This window comes from Bubalus kerabau, chromosome 16 (assembly GCF_029407905.1).
Source record: "Bubalus kerabau isolate K-KA32 ecotype Philippines breed swamp buffalo chromosome 16, PCC_UOA_SB_1v2, whole genome shotgun sequence".
In the NCBI taxonomy this organism is placed as follows: domain Eukaryota; kingdom Metazoa; phylum Chordata; class Mammalia; order Artiodactyla; family Bovidae; genus Bubalus; species Bubalus kerabau.
In genome coordinates, this window is record NC_073639.1 from 56,813,699 (window position 1) to 56,829,183 (window position 15,485).

A 15,485-nucleotide genomic window follows, 5' to 3' on the forward strand; every position below is an offset into this window, starting at 1 on the left:
TTTGACTTTAGGTGTTTGTTATACGCCAAAGCAGAACACTAAATACTAAAAGAACCAAATTTCAGTTGTTTCTTAAAACCTATTTGACTAGGTAATTTGACTTCAACAGAACTTACTACAACTAATTAAGTAACACCCATGTGATAAAAGAATCATAGGCATTGTTTACCTCTCTTAAATCAACTTGTCAAGGCTGTAATTATCAAGTCAAAACACTTACAAAATGCAACTTTAACACTTAAGGCTTGCTAGCTTTTAAATTGTTTAATTTTTTATTTTTTGGTCACACCATAGAACATGTAGGTTAGTTCCCTGACCAGGGATCAAACCTAGATCCTTTGCACCGGGAGCACAGAGTCTTAACCACTGGACCGCCAGGGAAGTCCTCTGTTAGCTTCCAAAAATATGTGGAAATATACCTTAGTTTGTTCATTCTTGTTTAATTTTCTACTTTGTGTTAAAAGTTTTTCACAGTATATAACATGTGTACAACCTGTGAGTTTTCCACAGTGAACATACAACTAACTATATACAATTAACATCTGGTGAGTTCTGGCACGTGTACACACCCAGGAAACCATTCCCATGATGAATACAGGTCACATTTGCCATGCCTGTCTCCCTGGGGAAATCCTGCCTCTCAGAGTCCCTCCTTCCCATTCCCAGACAACTACTGATCTGCTTTCTCTCACAGGAGATTAGTTTGCATTTTCTAGAATTTTATATAAATGCATTACATACTTTTGTCTGTCTGGCTTCTTATCTCAGCATAATTATCTTGGGGTACACCCATGCTGTATGTGTATAAATAGTTCATTCCTTTTTATTGCTGAGAAGTACTCCATTGTATGGATAAACCACCTTCTGTAGCATACTCAGGTTGTTCCCAGTTTTGTTTAGTGAAAATAAAGCTGCTTGAATATTTATGTGGACATATGTTTCCATTTCTCCAGGAGTAGAATAGCTGGGTCATATGGTAGGTGTATATTTAACTTTTTTTTTTAAGCAGTTTTTTAATAGAAAGTACCCAAGTGTTTTCCAAAGTGGCTCTGCCATTTACATTCCCGCCATCAGTGAATGAACGGTCCAGATGCTCCTGATTCTAGTCAACACTTAGGACCATCAATTCATAACAAAGAGAACCAACACTCATCAAAATACGCATTAGCGGCCAAGCCCTACGACATCCCCTTGAAACCAAGGAACTGTGATGCTCTGTGTGTGTGTTAGTCGCTCAGTCGTGTCTGACTCTTTGCGACCCCATGGACTGCAGCCCACCAGGCTCGTCTGTCCATGAGGTTTTCCAGGCAAGGATACTGGAGTGGCTTGCCATTTCCTTCTGCAATGGATCTTCCCAACTCAGGGATCAAACCCAGGTCTCCTGCATTGGAGGCAGATGTTTTATCATCTGAGCTATGAAAGAAGCCCCAACTGTGATGCTTTAATTATATATTTGTAGGTGAAGAAATTGAGGCTCAAAGAAGTTAAATAACTGTACTAAGGTCACTGAGCTAAGACAAAGCAAAATGGGGATTTGAACTCAGATCAGATGCTTTCAAAGCCAGATATCTTCCCAAAATAACCCCCAAAATGACTAAGTTTACTTGAACTAATTTTCTTTATGATAGAGCTGCGATCAGGAGCCTGTTCATGATAAAGACACTGGCTCATCCACAATAATGAGTGTAGAAACAACCCCAGGGCTTCCCAGGTGGCTCAGTCATGAAGAATCAGCCTGCCAATGCAGGAGTGCAGGAGAAGTGGACTCCATCCCTGGGGAGATAGATCCCCTGGAGTAGGAAATGGCAGCCCACTCCAGTATTCTTGCCTGGAGAATTCCATGGACAGAGGAGCTTGGTGAACTACAGTCCATGGGGTCGAAAAGAGTCGGACACGACTGAGCAACTAAACACACACCCACACGGAAACAACCTCACTGCCTGCATGTTGGGGTGTGAACAGACAGACTGCGGTGGATTCGGTCACTGGACAGCACACTGAGCGACCATCAGAATCAAGAGGCCAGGTCCACAGTGTCAACACTGATGAGGGCCACAAAATACTGACAGCTGGAAAATCACACTGCAAAAGACATTTACGTACATTTTAAACAAAGAGTCTATGCCCCAACCAGTAACACTGAAGAAGCTGAAGTTGAACGGTTCTATGAAGACCCACAAGACCTTTTAGAACTAACACCCAAAAAACATGTCCTTTTCATTATAGGGGACTGGAATGCAAAAGTAGGAAGTCAAGAAACACCTGGAGTAACAGGCAAATTTGGCCTTGGAATATGGAATGAAGCAGGGCAGACTAATAGAATTTTGCCAAGAAAATGCACTGGTCATAGCAAACACCCTCTTCCAACAACACAAGAGAAGACTCTACACATGGACATCACCAGATGGTCAACACTGAAATCAGACTGATTATGTTCTTTGCAGCCAAAGATGGAGAAGCTAGCTCTATACAGTCAACAAAAACAAGACCGGGAGCTGACTGTGGCTCAGATCATGAATTCCTTATTACCAAATTCAGACTTAAATTGAAGAAAGTAGGGAAAACCACTAGACCATTCAGGTATGACCTAAATCAAATCCCTTATGATTATACAGTGGAAGTGAGAAATAGATTTAAGGGCCTAGATCTGATAGAGAGAGCGCCTGATGAACTGTGGAATGAGGTTCGTGACATTGCACAGGAGACAGGGATCAAGACCATCCCCATGGAAAAGAAATGCAAAAAAGCAAAATGGCTGTCTGGGGAGGCCTTACAAATAGCTGTGAAAAGAAGAGAAGCGAAAAGCAAAGGAGAAAAGGAAAGACATAAGCATCTGAATGCAGAGTTCCAAAGAATAGCAAGAAGAGATAAGAAAGCCTTCCTCAGCGATCAATGCAAAGAAATAGAGGAAAACAACAGAATGGGAAAGACTAGAGATCTCTTCAAGAATATTAGAGATACCAAGGGAACATTTCATGCAAAGATGGGCTCGATAAAGGACAGAAATGGTATGGACCTAACAGAAGCAGAAGATATTAAGAAGAGATGGCAAGAATACACAGCAGAACTGTACAAAAAAGATCTTCACGACCCAGATAATCACGATGATGTGATCACTGACCTAGAGCCACACATGCTGGAATGTGAAGTCAAGTGGGCCTTAGAAAGCATCACTACGAACAAAGCTAGTGGAGGTGATGGAATTCCAGTGGAGCTATTTCAAATGTGAAAGATGATGCTGTGAAAGTGCTGCACTCAATATGCCAGCAAATTTGGAAAACTCAGAAGTGGCCACAGGACTGGAAAAGGTCAGTTTTCATTCCAATACCTAAGAAAGCCAATGCCAAAGAATGCTCAAACTACCGTACAATTGCACTCATCTCACATGCAAGTAAAGTAATGCTCAAAATTCTCCAAGCCAGGCTTCAGCAATACATGAACCGTGAACTTCCTGATGTTCAAGCTGGTTTTAGAAAAGGCAGAGGAACCAGAGATCAAATTGCCAACATCTGCTGGATCATCAAAAAAGCAAGAGAGTTCCAGAAAAACATCTATTTCTGCTTTATTGACTATGTCAAAGCCTTTGACTGTGTGGATCACAATAAACTGTGGGAAATTCTGAAAGAGATGGGAATACCAGACCACCTGACCTGCCTCTTGAGAAATCTGTATGCAGGTCAGGAAGCAACAGTTAGAACTGGACATGGAACAACAGACTGGTTCCAAATAGGAAAAGGAGTCCATCAAGGCTGTATATTGTCACCCTGCTTATTTAACTTCTATGCAGAGTACATCATGAGAAACGCTGGGCTGGAAGAAGCACAAGCTGGAATCAAGATTGCCAGGGGAAATATCAATAACCTCAGATATGCAGATGACACCACTCTTATGGCAAAAAGTGAAGAGGAACTAAAAAGCCTCTTGATGAAAGTAAAAGTGGAGAGTGAAAAAGTTGGCTTAAAGCTCAACATTCAGAAAATGAAGATCATGGCATCTGGTCCCACCACTTCATGGGAAATAGATGGGGAAACAGTGGAAACAGTGTCAGACTTTATTTTTGGGGGGCTGCAAAATCACTGCAGATAGTGACTGCAGCCATGAAATTAAAAGACGCTTACTCCTTGGAAGGAAAGTTATGACCAACCTAGATAGCATATTCAAAAGCAGAGACATTACTTTGCCAACAAAGGTCAGTCTAGTCAAGGCTATGGTTTTTCCTGTGGTCATGTATGAATGTGAGAGTGGGACTGTCAAGAAGGCTGAGCGCCGAAGAATTGATGCTTTTGAACTGTGGTGTTGGAGAAGACTCTTGAGAGTCCATTGGACTGCAAGGAGATCCAACCAGTCCATTCTGAAGGAGATCAGCCCTGGGATTTCTTTGGAAGGAATGATGCTGAAGCTGAAACTCCAGTACTTTGGCCACCTCATGCGAAGAGTTGACTCATTGGAAAAGACTCTGATGCTGGGAGGGATCGGGGGCAGGAGGAGAAGGGGACGCCAGAGGATGAGATGGCTGGATGGCATCAATGACTCGATGGATGGCATCACGGACTCCATGGACATGAGTCTGAGTGAACTCCGGGAGTTGGTGATGGACAGGGAGGCCTGGTATGCTGTGATTCATGGGGTCGCAAAGAGTTGGACACGACTGAGCGACTGAACTGAACTGAACTGAACAGTATGTGATGTTTAAGTGTACACTTTTATGAAAAACATAAAAGCATAAAAACAAATGTGGACACAACTTCATGGTAGTGGTTAACTGGTGGCAGGGGTGGACGGGGCAGAACGACACACGGGGTTTACTCTTTATCTGTAACATTCTATTTCTTTAACACTTGAAAAATACAGCAAATACAGCAAAATGTAAACATGTTAAATCTGAATGTAGGTACACAGTTGCTTCTTGTACTCTTCATTTTCTGTGTTTAAGCTATTTACTAAAAATAGATACAGCAATCACTTGGAGGGCCTGAGGGACATTTTGCCTGAAGCTAACCTACAGTATGTTTAAAGAAAACAGAAGGGAAGTAAGTATGACTTCAGTTCAATAATGCAGGTAAAGTCCTATGGTTAAAATAAAACCTGAAGAACAGCCAAAATTAAGCACGCTAACATAAGCACGCTAACAATATTGCTACAGGAGAATTGAAAGTGTACTGGGGAGAAATCGTGCTTGAATAAGCTGGGTATTTCTTTCTTTCTTTAAAGATTTTTTTTTAAAAATATGGACCATCTTTAAAGTCTTTATTGAATTTGTTACAATATTCCTCTTTTGTTCTTTGTTTTTTGGCCATGAGGCATGTGGGGTCCTAGCTCCCCGATCAGGGATCAAGCCCACAGCGCCCTGCATCGGAAGGCTAAGTCCCAACCACTGGACTGCCAGAAAAGTCCCTAAGCTGAGTATTTCTAAGCGAAATACAAACCTTTTCACTGGGCAGGGCTGCGTCTTGGTTGACTAACAAAATCTTAGATGAGTTCTTTTTAGCCGAAGAGGATTCTGTCTCTATCAACTTCTCATCCTCTCTTAAGGCAGATTTTGAAGAATCCAAACAGTGGGACTGCTGGATGGCGATCAGCTCACTGTGAATAATAAAACCAAACAAAAACAGGCATCTTGAAACAATAGCAAACATATGACACCAGTACTCGTATACAGAAAAGCATCTCAACAGGACAAAAAGAGAGATTTTTCCTTTTTCATGAAGAAGCTCAAGTTTGAATAGAATGTTATAGATTCGAATAGAATATTTATATAGGATATTATAAATTATTGCACACCCTTCACAGCAAGAAAACAAAATTCTTTGTTAAAGGGTAACTACAGAAGAGAATTGTCCTCCTCTCTACACCTTGGGGAAAAAACAGCAAAGAAAAGAAGGTTTGAGGGATAGGATCATCCAAGAGAGACGGGGGAAAGAAATGAATACAGTATAAGGTTAAACGTGTAGATTTTAGGTTTTCGGCGTGAGATTGATTTTTGCTAATAGTTTTTTAAAAGTTCTTTTCTGAAAGTTGAATGGCACTGTTATGGTCCTTAATTCTTCTACAGGATCTCAGTAATTAGAGAACAGACACATGTAGCTAAGTTTCTGGGCAGGTTATTAAAGTCTGGGCTCAAAGCAGAGAGCCTTGAAACAGGCCCCGGAAACCTCCTTCTCCCACGGACCTTCTGGATCAGTCAGGGCAGGCTGCTATGGCTTCTCTGTCCACAGATACACGCCTAGCTGTCATATGGAATGGAGGTATAAATGTGAAGAACATTTTGGTCAGATGATGAAGTGTGCACACAAGTTCTTATAATCTAAGGAAGAATGGGAAAACATGATTATCTTTTCTACTTAATCATGCATTTGTCATGCGATGCCTTGGCATGTGCCTCTGCTGGAAGAACAAGAAGTCACTTGAATTATTTCAAGCCAGGGAGGTCAAAAGGGCCTGGAAAGAAAACACAGAAGTTGCTTTGGAATTTCTTTCATGCCTTAAATTTAATGTATGTCCACTGTGCTCTTAAAACTGTCTAACACAAAATTTTTCCCTTAATATATGCGTGTTTTTGTTCAGTAGTGAAAAACAGGAAGTTGTGTCCTACTGGGATTTGTGATCACTTAAGGCAATCTTTTATTAAAACCAAATATCAACAGGTAACATTTAGTGTAACAACCAATTTTTTAAAAAGCTTTTGCAACTGACAGAATCAGTATATGATTTTTAAATGACTCAGGCTTCTAAACAGGCCAAATGAAAACCCAAACAATGAAAATCCCCAAAAGGAATTTTTAACTATAAAGTCCTATGAAAGGCAATGTGATGATTCAGATAAGGCTCTCAATAGAGAAACTTTATTCTTTCTATAATTTAAGGTCAAAGAGCAAGGTTTTCTTTAAAAATACCACAAGTTAGGATAGTGCCCCACAACTACCTACAGGATTCAGCAACGGACAGTGGGATGAGCCTGAAAGGGAAGCATTTGCTAACAACTAAGAAGAAGGCTGAGCGCCGAAGAATTGATGCTTTTGAACTGTGGTGTTGGAGAAGACTTTTGAGAGTCCCTTGGACTGCAAGGAGATCCAACCAGTCCATTCTGAAGGAGATCAGCCCTGGGATTTCTTTGGAGGGAATGATGCTGAAGCTGAAACTCCAGTACTTTGGCCACCTCATGCAAAGAGCTGACTCATTGGAAAAGACTCTGATGCTGGGAGGGATTGGGGGCAGGAGGAGAAGGGGACGCCAGAGGATGAGATGGCTGGATGGCATCACTGACTCGATGGACGTAAGTCTGAGTGAACTCCGGGAGTTGGTGATGGACAGGGAGGCCTGGAGTGCTGCAATTCATGGTGTCGCAAAGAGTCGGACACGACTGAGTGACTGAACTGAACTGAATGCATTTTCTTGTCTTAAACAAAATAAAAAATACAGTCAGATAGAAATGGTCAAAAGGCACAAACTTACAGTTATAAGGACTAGAGACTTCACATACAGTAGGATTAATAACATTTACACAGCTGTAGGCTATATACAAAAATTGCTGAGAAGGTAAATCCTAAGGGTTCTCATCACAAGGAAACAATAATTTTTTTTTCTTTTGTATCTACTTGAGATGATGGCCATTCACTAAACTTACTGTGCTCATCATTTCTTGATGTTCTTAAATCGTTATGGCAAACACCTTACATTTAGACAGTGTTCTACCTCAGTTATATCTCAATAAAACTGAAAGAAAAAGGCCAAAAAGCTTGTTAAATACAAATATTCTTTCTCCTGCATGATTTTGAAAAGTAAGAAAGTTTGGGAGATGTAAACTGAACACAAAGGCCAAAGCAGTTGGATGTATCAATAAGCCAATGCAGGCCAGGAGAATGTCTTATCTGGGGTCTAGGGAATGTAATCTGGACATGAAAGAAACAGCTTATCGATTCAAAAGGATCCAGGCTGAGGAATGCCCCAGAGCAGCATTCTACTCTGTGAAGTGACCTCCCCGTTTGTTTTAAAATAAAACATGTTTGCTCAGCTCATGACAACTGGCTGTGTTGTTAAGCAAAACCTTTGCCTCAGATGCTGTCCTAGGCACAAACTTCTCACTGGAATCAAGTCTCTGTGCAATCAAAAACTCAACAGCCTGCGCTGTGATGAAAAGAGAAAGTGGTTTGTCAAACGCAATGTCTGTTGCGAACGCTGCTTGCATTTCACAGCTGGCATGAAGTGGCTCCTGCAGGCCTTTTCTATTTCTAAACTCAGTAAGTAGGCTCCCTGGGCTTCCCTGGTGGCTCGGCGGTAAAGAATCCACGTGAAAATGCAGAGACGTGGGTTCAATCCCTGGGTCGGGGAGATCCCCTAGAGGAGGAAATGGCAACCCGCTCTAGTATTCTTGCTGGAAGAATCCCATGGACAGAGGTACCCAGCGGGCTACAGTCCATGGGGTGCAAAAGAGTTGGATACAACTTAGCAACTGAACCACACCACCAAGTAGGCTCCCTGGGTGTTTACAAGCGTGAAACGAGACTAACCTTGTCGAAGAGTTGTACTTGGTCCCGCTGGCACTTTCTGAACAAGTGCACACAGATTTGTGGCGCACGACCCTCTGCACTTTGGAAGGCTTGAAGATGCTCATCCACTCCACGTCAGACATGTGGCCCGGCGCTTCGATTACGAAGTCACTCGGGTGGCAGCTCTTGGACTCCCACATGTCGCTTTCATCCACACAGGCTTCATTTTTGTGGCAACAGGAGACTCCAGGCCTTTCCAGCTGGTCCTGATAGTCGACATCCAGCTTTTCTGGCTGTTTTGAATCAGAACAGCTGGCCAGGCCCAGGTAAACGTTGACGTCATGCCATTTATCATCAGATACAGATGTTGATGTTTCTGAGGGTTGCTTCTCTTCGTTCTGAATCCCAATTCCATTCCCTTTGTGTGATTTTGCGTGGATCTTGCAAAATGTACTTTTGTTTTCGGGTTCAATCTGGATTTTTCCTCCCAGAGACCAAGACTTTTGTTTCTCCACTAAGTCTTTTGCAAATAGAGATGAGATAGCAATTACACTTTTTCCCCCAAATGAAGTATTAACCTGTAGTTTCTTCTCTTTGCATACATCACAAGAGCTCTTGTCTGACCTAGTTTGCTGAACCAACGTGGTCTCAAATTTTTGGTCCTTAACCAGTGACTTCTGATTTTTCTCCCTCTTAAAATCGACTTTTAGGTGGTTATTTTCAAGGTCTGATAAACACATGTCTCTGCTATGGTGGCATTACAAAAAACGGGAAGTTATAAGATATACTTGATACTATCATTCTAAATATTTCACTCAAACCTCATCAGTTGAGCTAAACCCTAATAAGACCCATTTGTCTCAGTTGAAATTAGAAGGTAGTAATTTTATATTCTTTGGAGCCCAATTTTAGCCCAGCCTCCTCCAGGAAGTCTTTCTGATCACCAAGCCCATATGCCCACTCCCCCATGTCCCATCCTTAAGGTCTACTATACATACTGTCCATACTGCAAATCATTATCTTACTGCATATATGATCTAATTCATCAGAGAGAGACTCTCCTATTACAACTGTATGGCTCACTGTTTCAGACACATGAATGTCTTGTCTAAAGATGCTTAAGGGTGTTTTTCACATATGAAGCCATTTTTAATCCCCCTAGCACCTAGGACGGTCATTAGTACACACTCAGTGTTCTGTAAATACTTGTTGACTGATCTGTTATTTCTTTTCCTAATTCTATTAGTTTCACAGTAAACAGAGCTAAAGCCAGAACTGAAAGGCAATGGGGATTCAAGGTACAGAGATAAACTGGACAGTGCCAAATGTGTTCACCATACTGTATTCTGACTATCCCATTTATCTGCTGCACCTATGTAGCTATGTATCGAAAACCAGTCTAAAGTAAAAATGACACGTGCATAAAATAAAACTCATTGTGACAAACCTTTTACTACACTGCCTGTTAAAATTCTCATGTCACATGTGTTCAGGTGTTCTAATCTATATGATTCTGATTCTCCTTCTAGAATGGGAAAGGCCACTTTATGTTCTTAAAGAATAACCTCAATCGTCTAGCCCAGGTGCCTCCCAGAGGAAATGGAAGTACAAAAAGGAAAGAGAGACAACTGGTTAGGGGCTTCTGCCTGCTGGAGATCGCCGGCTTGGTCTGGTGTTTATTAGTAGCAGCTGCAGATGCCGGGTTACAGAGCAATGGTGTTAGAATCCCCAGTAAAAGACCCAAAGAAAAGCACAGCAAATGCAGCAAAGTGTGGGGTGAGTCCCCAGTCTTCCTGTCTGTAGCAAAACCCTACAACTCCTGACCACTCCCGACCCCGAACGCCAGCCTCCTAGGGAAAGGAGCGTGCCACTGGGCCCAGCTTCTGCCCTTACGTGGGGAGATGGGAGTTCCCCGAATGCCCCCTCCTTTCCACCACTCCCTTACTATTTTGGCTGGATATGTGGACTAAACTGAACTGTGGGACAGTTGTATGCTTATTAAATTAAACCACTCTTCATATGTTTATATTTTACTTTTACAGAAACCAATTTAATTCACATACTGCCTATTATAGGTAAGAGCAGATATCTTCTTCTATTAATAAGGAAAATGGAAAAATCAAGCTGAGAGCAGAGGTCACCCTCAGCTGAACTTCTACTGCAGTTATTTCTACCATTCTTTGATGTTCTTTCTTTTAGATAAGCATAATACCTAGTATATCTTTATTCTCCCTATTCCTAGCCCAGTGCCTAAAATACTGAGAGTTCTGAATAAATGATTTATCTCTGTAATGTCTACTCTACCTCAAAGCCTTCTATACAACACACACACACAAATAATGTATTTAATGAAATTTATCAAATAGTTTAATTAGGATCATACCTAAATTCTAAATCTAGTCTCACTACAACCCAGGATTAAAATGATAATTATTAGCTCACATATATTTTTTCCCATTTACTCCCTGCTATCTAGGGAATAGTAGTAAGTACTGACCCATAGTAGGTACTTAACAAATATTGATGAATTATGGAAATAAATACAATATCATATTAATGGCATCTTACTAAGGTTACCTGGATTCCATGCCCTTTGATTCCTCCATCTTTGAGTCATATATCTGTATTAATTCCTGAGAATTTTCCACATTGAAATTAAGAAACTGCAGATCACGCTGTTGTTTTACGTAAATCTGCCATAGATATTGATAAATCAATACAAAGTGTAACGACAAAGCTAAAGCAAGCCAACAATTGGGTGTTTCAGACGCTAAAACGTATCAGACAGTGGCTAAAGACGTATGCTGAATATGTTTGCTTTCCTTTTTCCTATGTTAGCACCAAGATTTGTTAGTACAACTAGTCTCCTTTACTATAAGCAAGACTCTGTCTGCGAGGTTAATACGATTGATACACCTTTAAAGTAGTCAGGATTCCAGAAGCACCATAAACAAAATCACCAGGCATACACTTTTCCTAATTTAATATCTGTTTATAAATGTTTCCCACTTAATAGTGAAGAGTGAGTGGGGACGTACCTGTCTCAGATTATGCAGCTCTGCATTCATGCGTTCTTGCTTTGACTTTGCGATATCAAGTAGCTCATCTTTCCTTTTTTCTCTCTCTGCTATTTAAGAACAAATATTATTAAAACATTTTTCACCAGCCACATCAATACACACTTCTTCATTTCTGACAATTGAATGTGCACATGGCTAACAATTTTTTTTCCCACTCGTTTCTGAATTTTAAAATTGCAAAATGGATGTCCAGGAAGAAGCTGAATCTGTGATTCTAACTAAATTTGAAAACTTTCGCAATATAATTAATGCTAAGTCAAAAAAAGTATTCCAAACTGTACAAACTCTATGATCAAATGACGTGTGTGTGTCTGTATGTACATATGCACTGAAAAAGGCTGAGGGCAAGCACACTGAAATATCAAAAGAAGTTATTTTTAGATGTAAGGATTAAATAAAATTGTTTTCCTTTTTTGGGGGGGAGGGGATGAGTTCTAAATCTCTAAAATTTAATACTTTATTCTTTACTTATTTATTCACATTACACAGGTAACTTGTAAATGCATTTTCCTTATAAAAATCCAAACAACATATTACTTTTATCAACAGAAAAAAAAACTAACATTACAAGGGGGAAAAAAAAATCACTGTTTTCTTCAGTATGTAAGTCAATCTGATATAATCTCACAATCAGGCTATTCCTATGTGATCTTGCAAACCAAAGACTTAAGATACTTGAACCTATGAGGTGACCCCATAGGTAGATAAACTTGTCTTTCCATTTTAATGAAAGCCCAGGACTCCTTTACAGACTTTCTATTTCTTGAGAACTCTTTTTACCTGATAGGTAATTAAGATTCAGAATTGTCTTGAACATACACTTGAATATTACACTCAATTTCCTAGCTCAGAAAGAAAAAGAGGTATTTTTTAAAATATTCATTCTTTTATAAAGACCATAAACATTCTGCTGAAATGGGGACACTTCATTATAACTAGAGTTGGAGTATCAGTCAGTCAGTCAGTTCAGTCGCTCAGTCGTGTCCAACTCTTTGCGACCCCATGAATCGCAGCATGCCAGGCCTCCCTGTCCATCACCAACTCCCGAAGTTCACTCAGACTCACGTCCATCGAGTCAGTGATGCCATCTAGCCATCTCATCCTCTGACGTCCCCTTCTCCTCCTGCCCCCAGTCCCTCCCAGCATCAGAGTCTTTTCCAATGAGTCAACTCTTTGCATGAGGTGGCCAAAGTACTGGAGTTTCAGCTTTAGCATCATTCCTTCCAAAGAAATCCCAGGGCTGATCTCCTTCAGAATGGACTGGTTGCATCTCCCTGCAGTCCAAGGGACTCTCAAGAGTCTTCTCCAACACCACAGTTCAAAAGCATAAATTCTTAGGCGCTCAGCCTTCTTCACGGTCCAACTCTCACATCCATACATGACCACAGGAAAAACCATAGCCTTGACTAAACAAACCTTTGTTGGCAAAGTAATGTCTCTGCTTTTGAATATGCTATCTAGGTTGGTCATGGAGAAGGCAATGGCACCCCACTCCAGTACTCTTGCCTGGAAAATCCCATGGATGGAGGAGCCTGGAAGGCTGCAGTCCATGGGGTCGCTGAGGGTCAGACACGACTGAGTGACTTCACTTTCACTTTTCACTTTCATGCATTGGAGAAGGAAATGGCAACCCACTCCAGTGTTCTTGCCTGGAGAATCCCAGAGACGGGGGAGCGTGGTGGGCTGCCGTCTATGGGGTCACACAGAGTCGGACACGACTGAAGTGACTTAGCAGCAGCAGGTTGGTCATAACTTTCCTTCCAAGGAGTAAGCGTCTTTTAATTTCATGGCTGCAGTCACCATCTGCAGTGATTTTGGAGCCCCAAAAAATAAAGTCTGACACTGTTTCCCCATCTATTTCCCATGAAGTGATGGGACTGGATGCCATGATCTTCGTTTTCTGAATGTTGAGCCTTAAGCCAACTTTTTCACTCTCCGCTTTCACTTTCATCAAGAGGCTTTTTAGTTCCTCTTCACTTTCTGCCATAAGGGTGGTGTCACCTGCATATCTGAGGTTATTGATATTTCTCCCGGCAATCTTGATTCCAGCTTGTGCTTCTTCCAGTCCAGCGTTTCTCATGATGTACTCTGCATAGAAGTTAAATAAGCAGGGTGACAATATACAGCCTTGACGGACTCCTTTTCCTATTTGGAACCAGTCTACTGTTCCATGTCCAGTTCTAACTGTTGCTTCCTGACCTGCATACAAATTTCTCAAGAGGCAGGTCAGGTGTTCTGGTATTCCCATCTCTTTCAGAATTTTCCAGTTTATTGTGATCCACACAGTCAAAGGCTTTGGCATAGTCAATAAAGCAGAAATAGATGTTTTTCTGGAACTCTCTTGCTTTTTCCATGATCCAGCAGATATTGGCAATTTGATCTCTGGTTCCTCTGCCTTTTCTAAACCCAGCTTGAACATCAGGAAGTTCACGATTCACGTATTGCTGAAGCCTGGCTTGCAGAATTTTGAGCATTACTTTACTAGCGTGTGAGATGATGCGAAGTCAATATTTTTAAAATGGTTTCGGAACTTGGCAAATGAGAACCCACAGAAAAGAAAGATCTGATGTGCTATATGAAGTCTTGCACCAGAAAAAAATATTAGTATTATGCTTAATGAGAAATCATTTCATTCACTCAGAAGTGAGAGATCAACAATAAATGTTTAACCCAAAAAAACCCTACTATCTTTATAAGAAGTTCAAATGAAATGCACAAAATGGCCCTCTAGTACATGAATGGATTTTGAGTCAATTAGATGCAGCCTAAATCGAAATGTGCAACTCCTATGGTTTATTAATAGTTCTTTTTCCATGTGTCATTTTTCTATTGGATGAAAAATACAAATATTTATTTTATCATTGCTTTACATTTGGAACATCACAGAAACCATCCAAGGACAAAGCCATGAGCTTTGCTGGGGACGGAGACTCTACCCAGACAGCTTTTCTGCCAAGTGCTTGGTGGTAATCATAGCAGGGCCAGGTGGAATAAAGCACGAGGAGTGACCTGTGAAAAGCCACCACCTCCTACCCAAACACGCTTAATGCTCAGCCCTTCCAACCCGGGCCTGCAGTATCATCTTATTTCAAAAAGGTAATCCACGTGCACAGAATGGAGGACACAGCACAGTGAAAGCTACTGCCTCAGGTTTAAACTACTAGGTCTCCTCATTTCTGAATTTATTTCCTTGCATTAGATGAGTCAACACCATAACAAAAGTCTAAAAAAGCAGTGCACTTGCAATATTTATGAAGCCCCATTTAGTTTGTATGAATTCAATCCTATGCACAAAGAAAACAATAAAAGAGGGGCCATAGCTCCTTTCACAGGGGAAGTGATGCCTATCGGCCTCTAGGCCTCCTGGCTGCTCTCTGTTCTACCCACCTCTCATTTTCAACAGCATCTAACGTGCTGGTGCCTTCCCAGTGTTTAGAGATAACTTCTTTAGGGCACAGCACGGCCCCCTAGACAAAAGCGAACGACTTTATCTGGCATCAAAAGGGCGATTCTAAATGTATTTCAGTACTGCCTTAACTGTCTTTAGATTCATCTACTGTTGCATAAAACAGAACTACTTCCTTAGATCTGACACTTTCCTACATGGCTGGATCATCTAGGGACCACAGTGGAGTGGGCCTGCCTATTTTCACACGTTGGTTACTGAAAACAAAGAGATATGGAACTCTCTGCTGACACCTGCCTGAGCAAGGCAGCCTGAGGACAGCAGCATAAAGAAGGGGCGCTGGCCGTCTGGACCTGCTGAGCTCTGGTCAAGCCGCTGTGCCTTTCACTGCCTGAAAGACCTTCACGCAGTCTTACAGAACTCCCAGGACCACAGAAGTGTAAACTAGCATCATGTTTTTTTAAAAAAAAACTTCTTATAAGCAACATGGACAAATGAAACCTGTCTCTAAGC

The 15,485-nt window shown here is 41.2% G+C and overlaps 1 protein-coding gene across 11 annotated transcripts in view; it reads right to left on the reverse strand.

The window, feature by feature from the left end:
- CCDC62 (coiled-coil domain containing 62) overlaps positions 1 to 15,485 on the reverse strand; it is a 44,961-nt gene that overhangs the window by 12,338 nt on the left and 17,138 nt on the right. For 9 of the 11 annotated variants that reach the window (XM_055550516.1, XM_055550512.1, XM_055550507.1 and 6 more), the window contains 4 exons: positions 11,525 to 11,613; positions 11,064 to 11,179; positions 8,508 to 9,233; positions 5,427 to 5,583 (listed from right to left, as the gene is read on the reverse strand). In XM_055550516.1, coding sequence (XP_055406491.1) covers positions 5,427 to 5,583; positions 8,508 to 9,233; positions 11,064 to 11,179; positions 11,525 to 11,613 — 1,088 coding nt within the window. The remainder of the gene's footprint in view (positions 1 to 5,426; positions 5,584 to 8,507; positions 9,234 to 11,063; positions 11,180 to 11,524; positions 11,614 to 15,485) is intronic. The other 2 variants (XM_055550509.1, XM_055550515.1) reach the window with 2 other exon arrangements.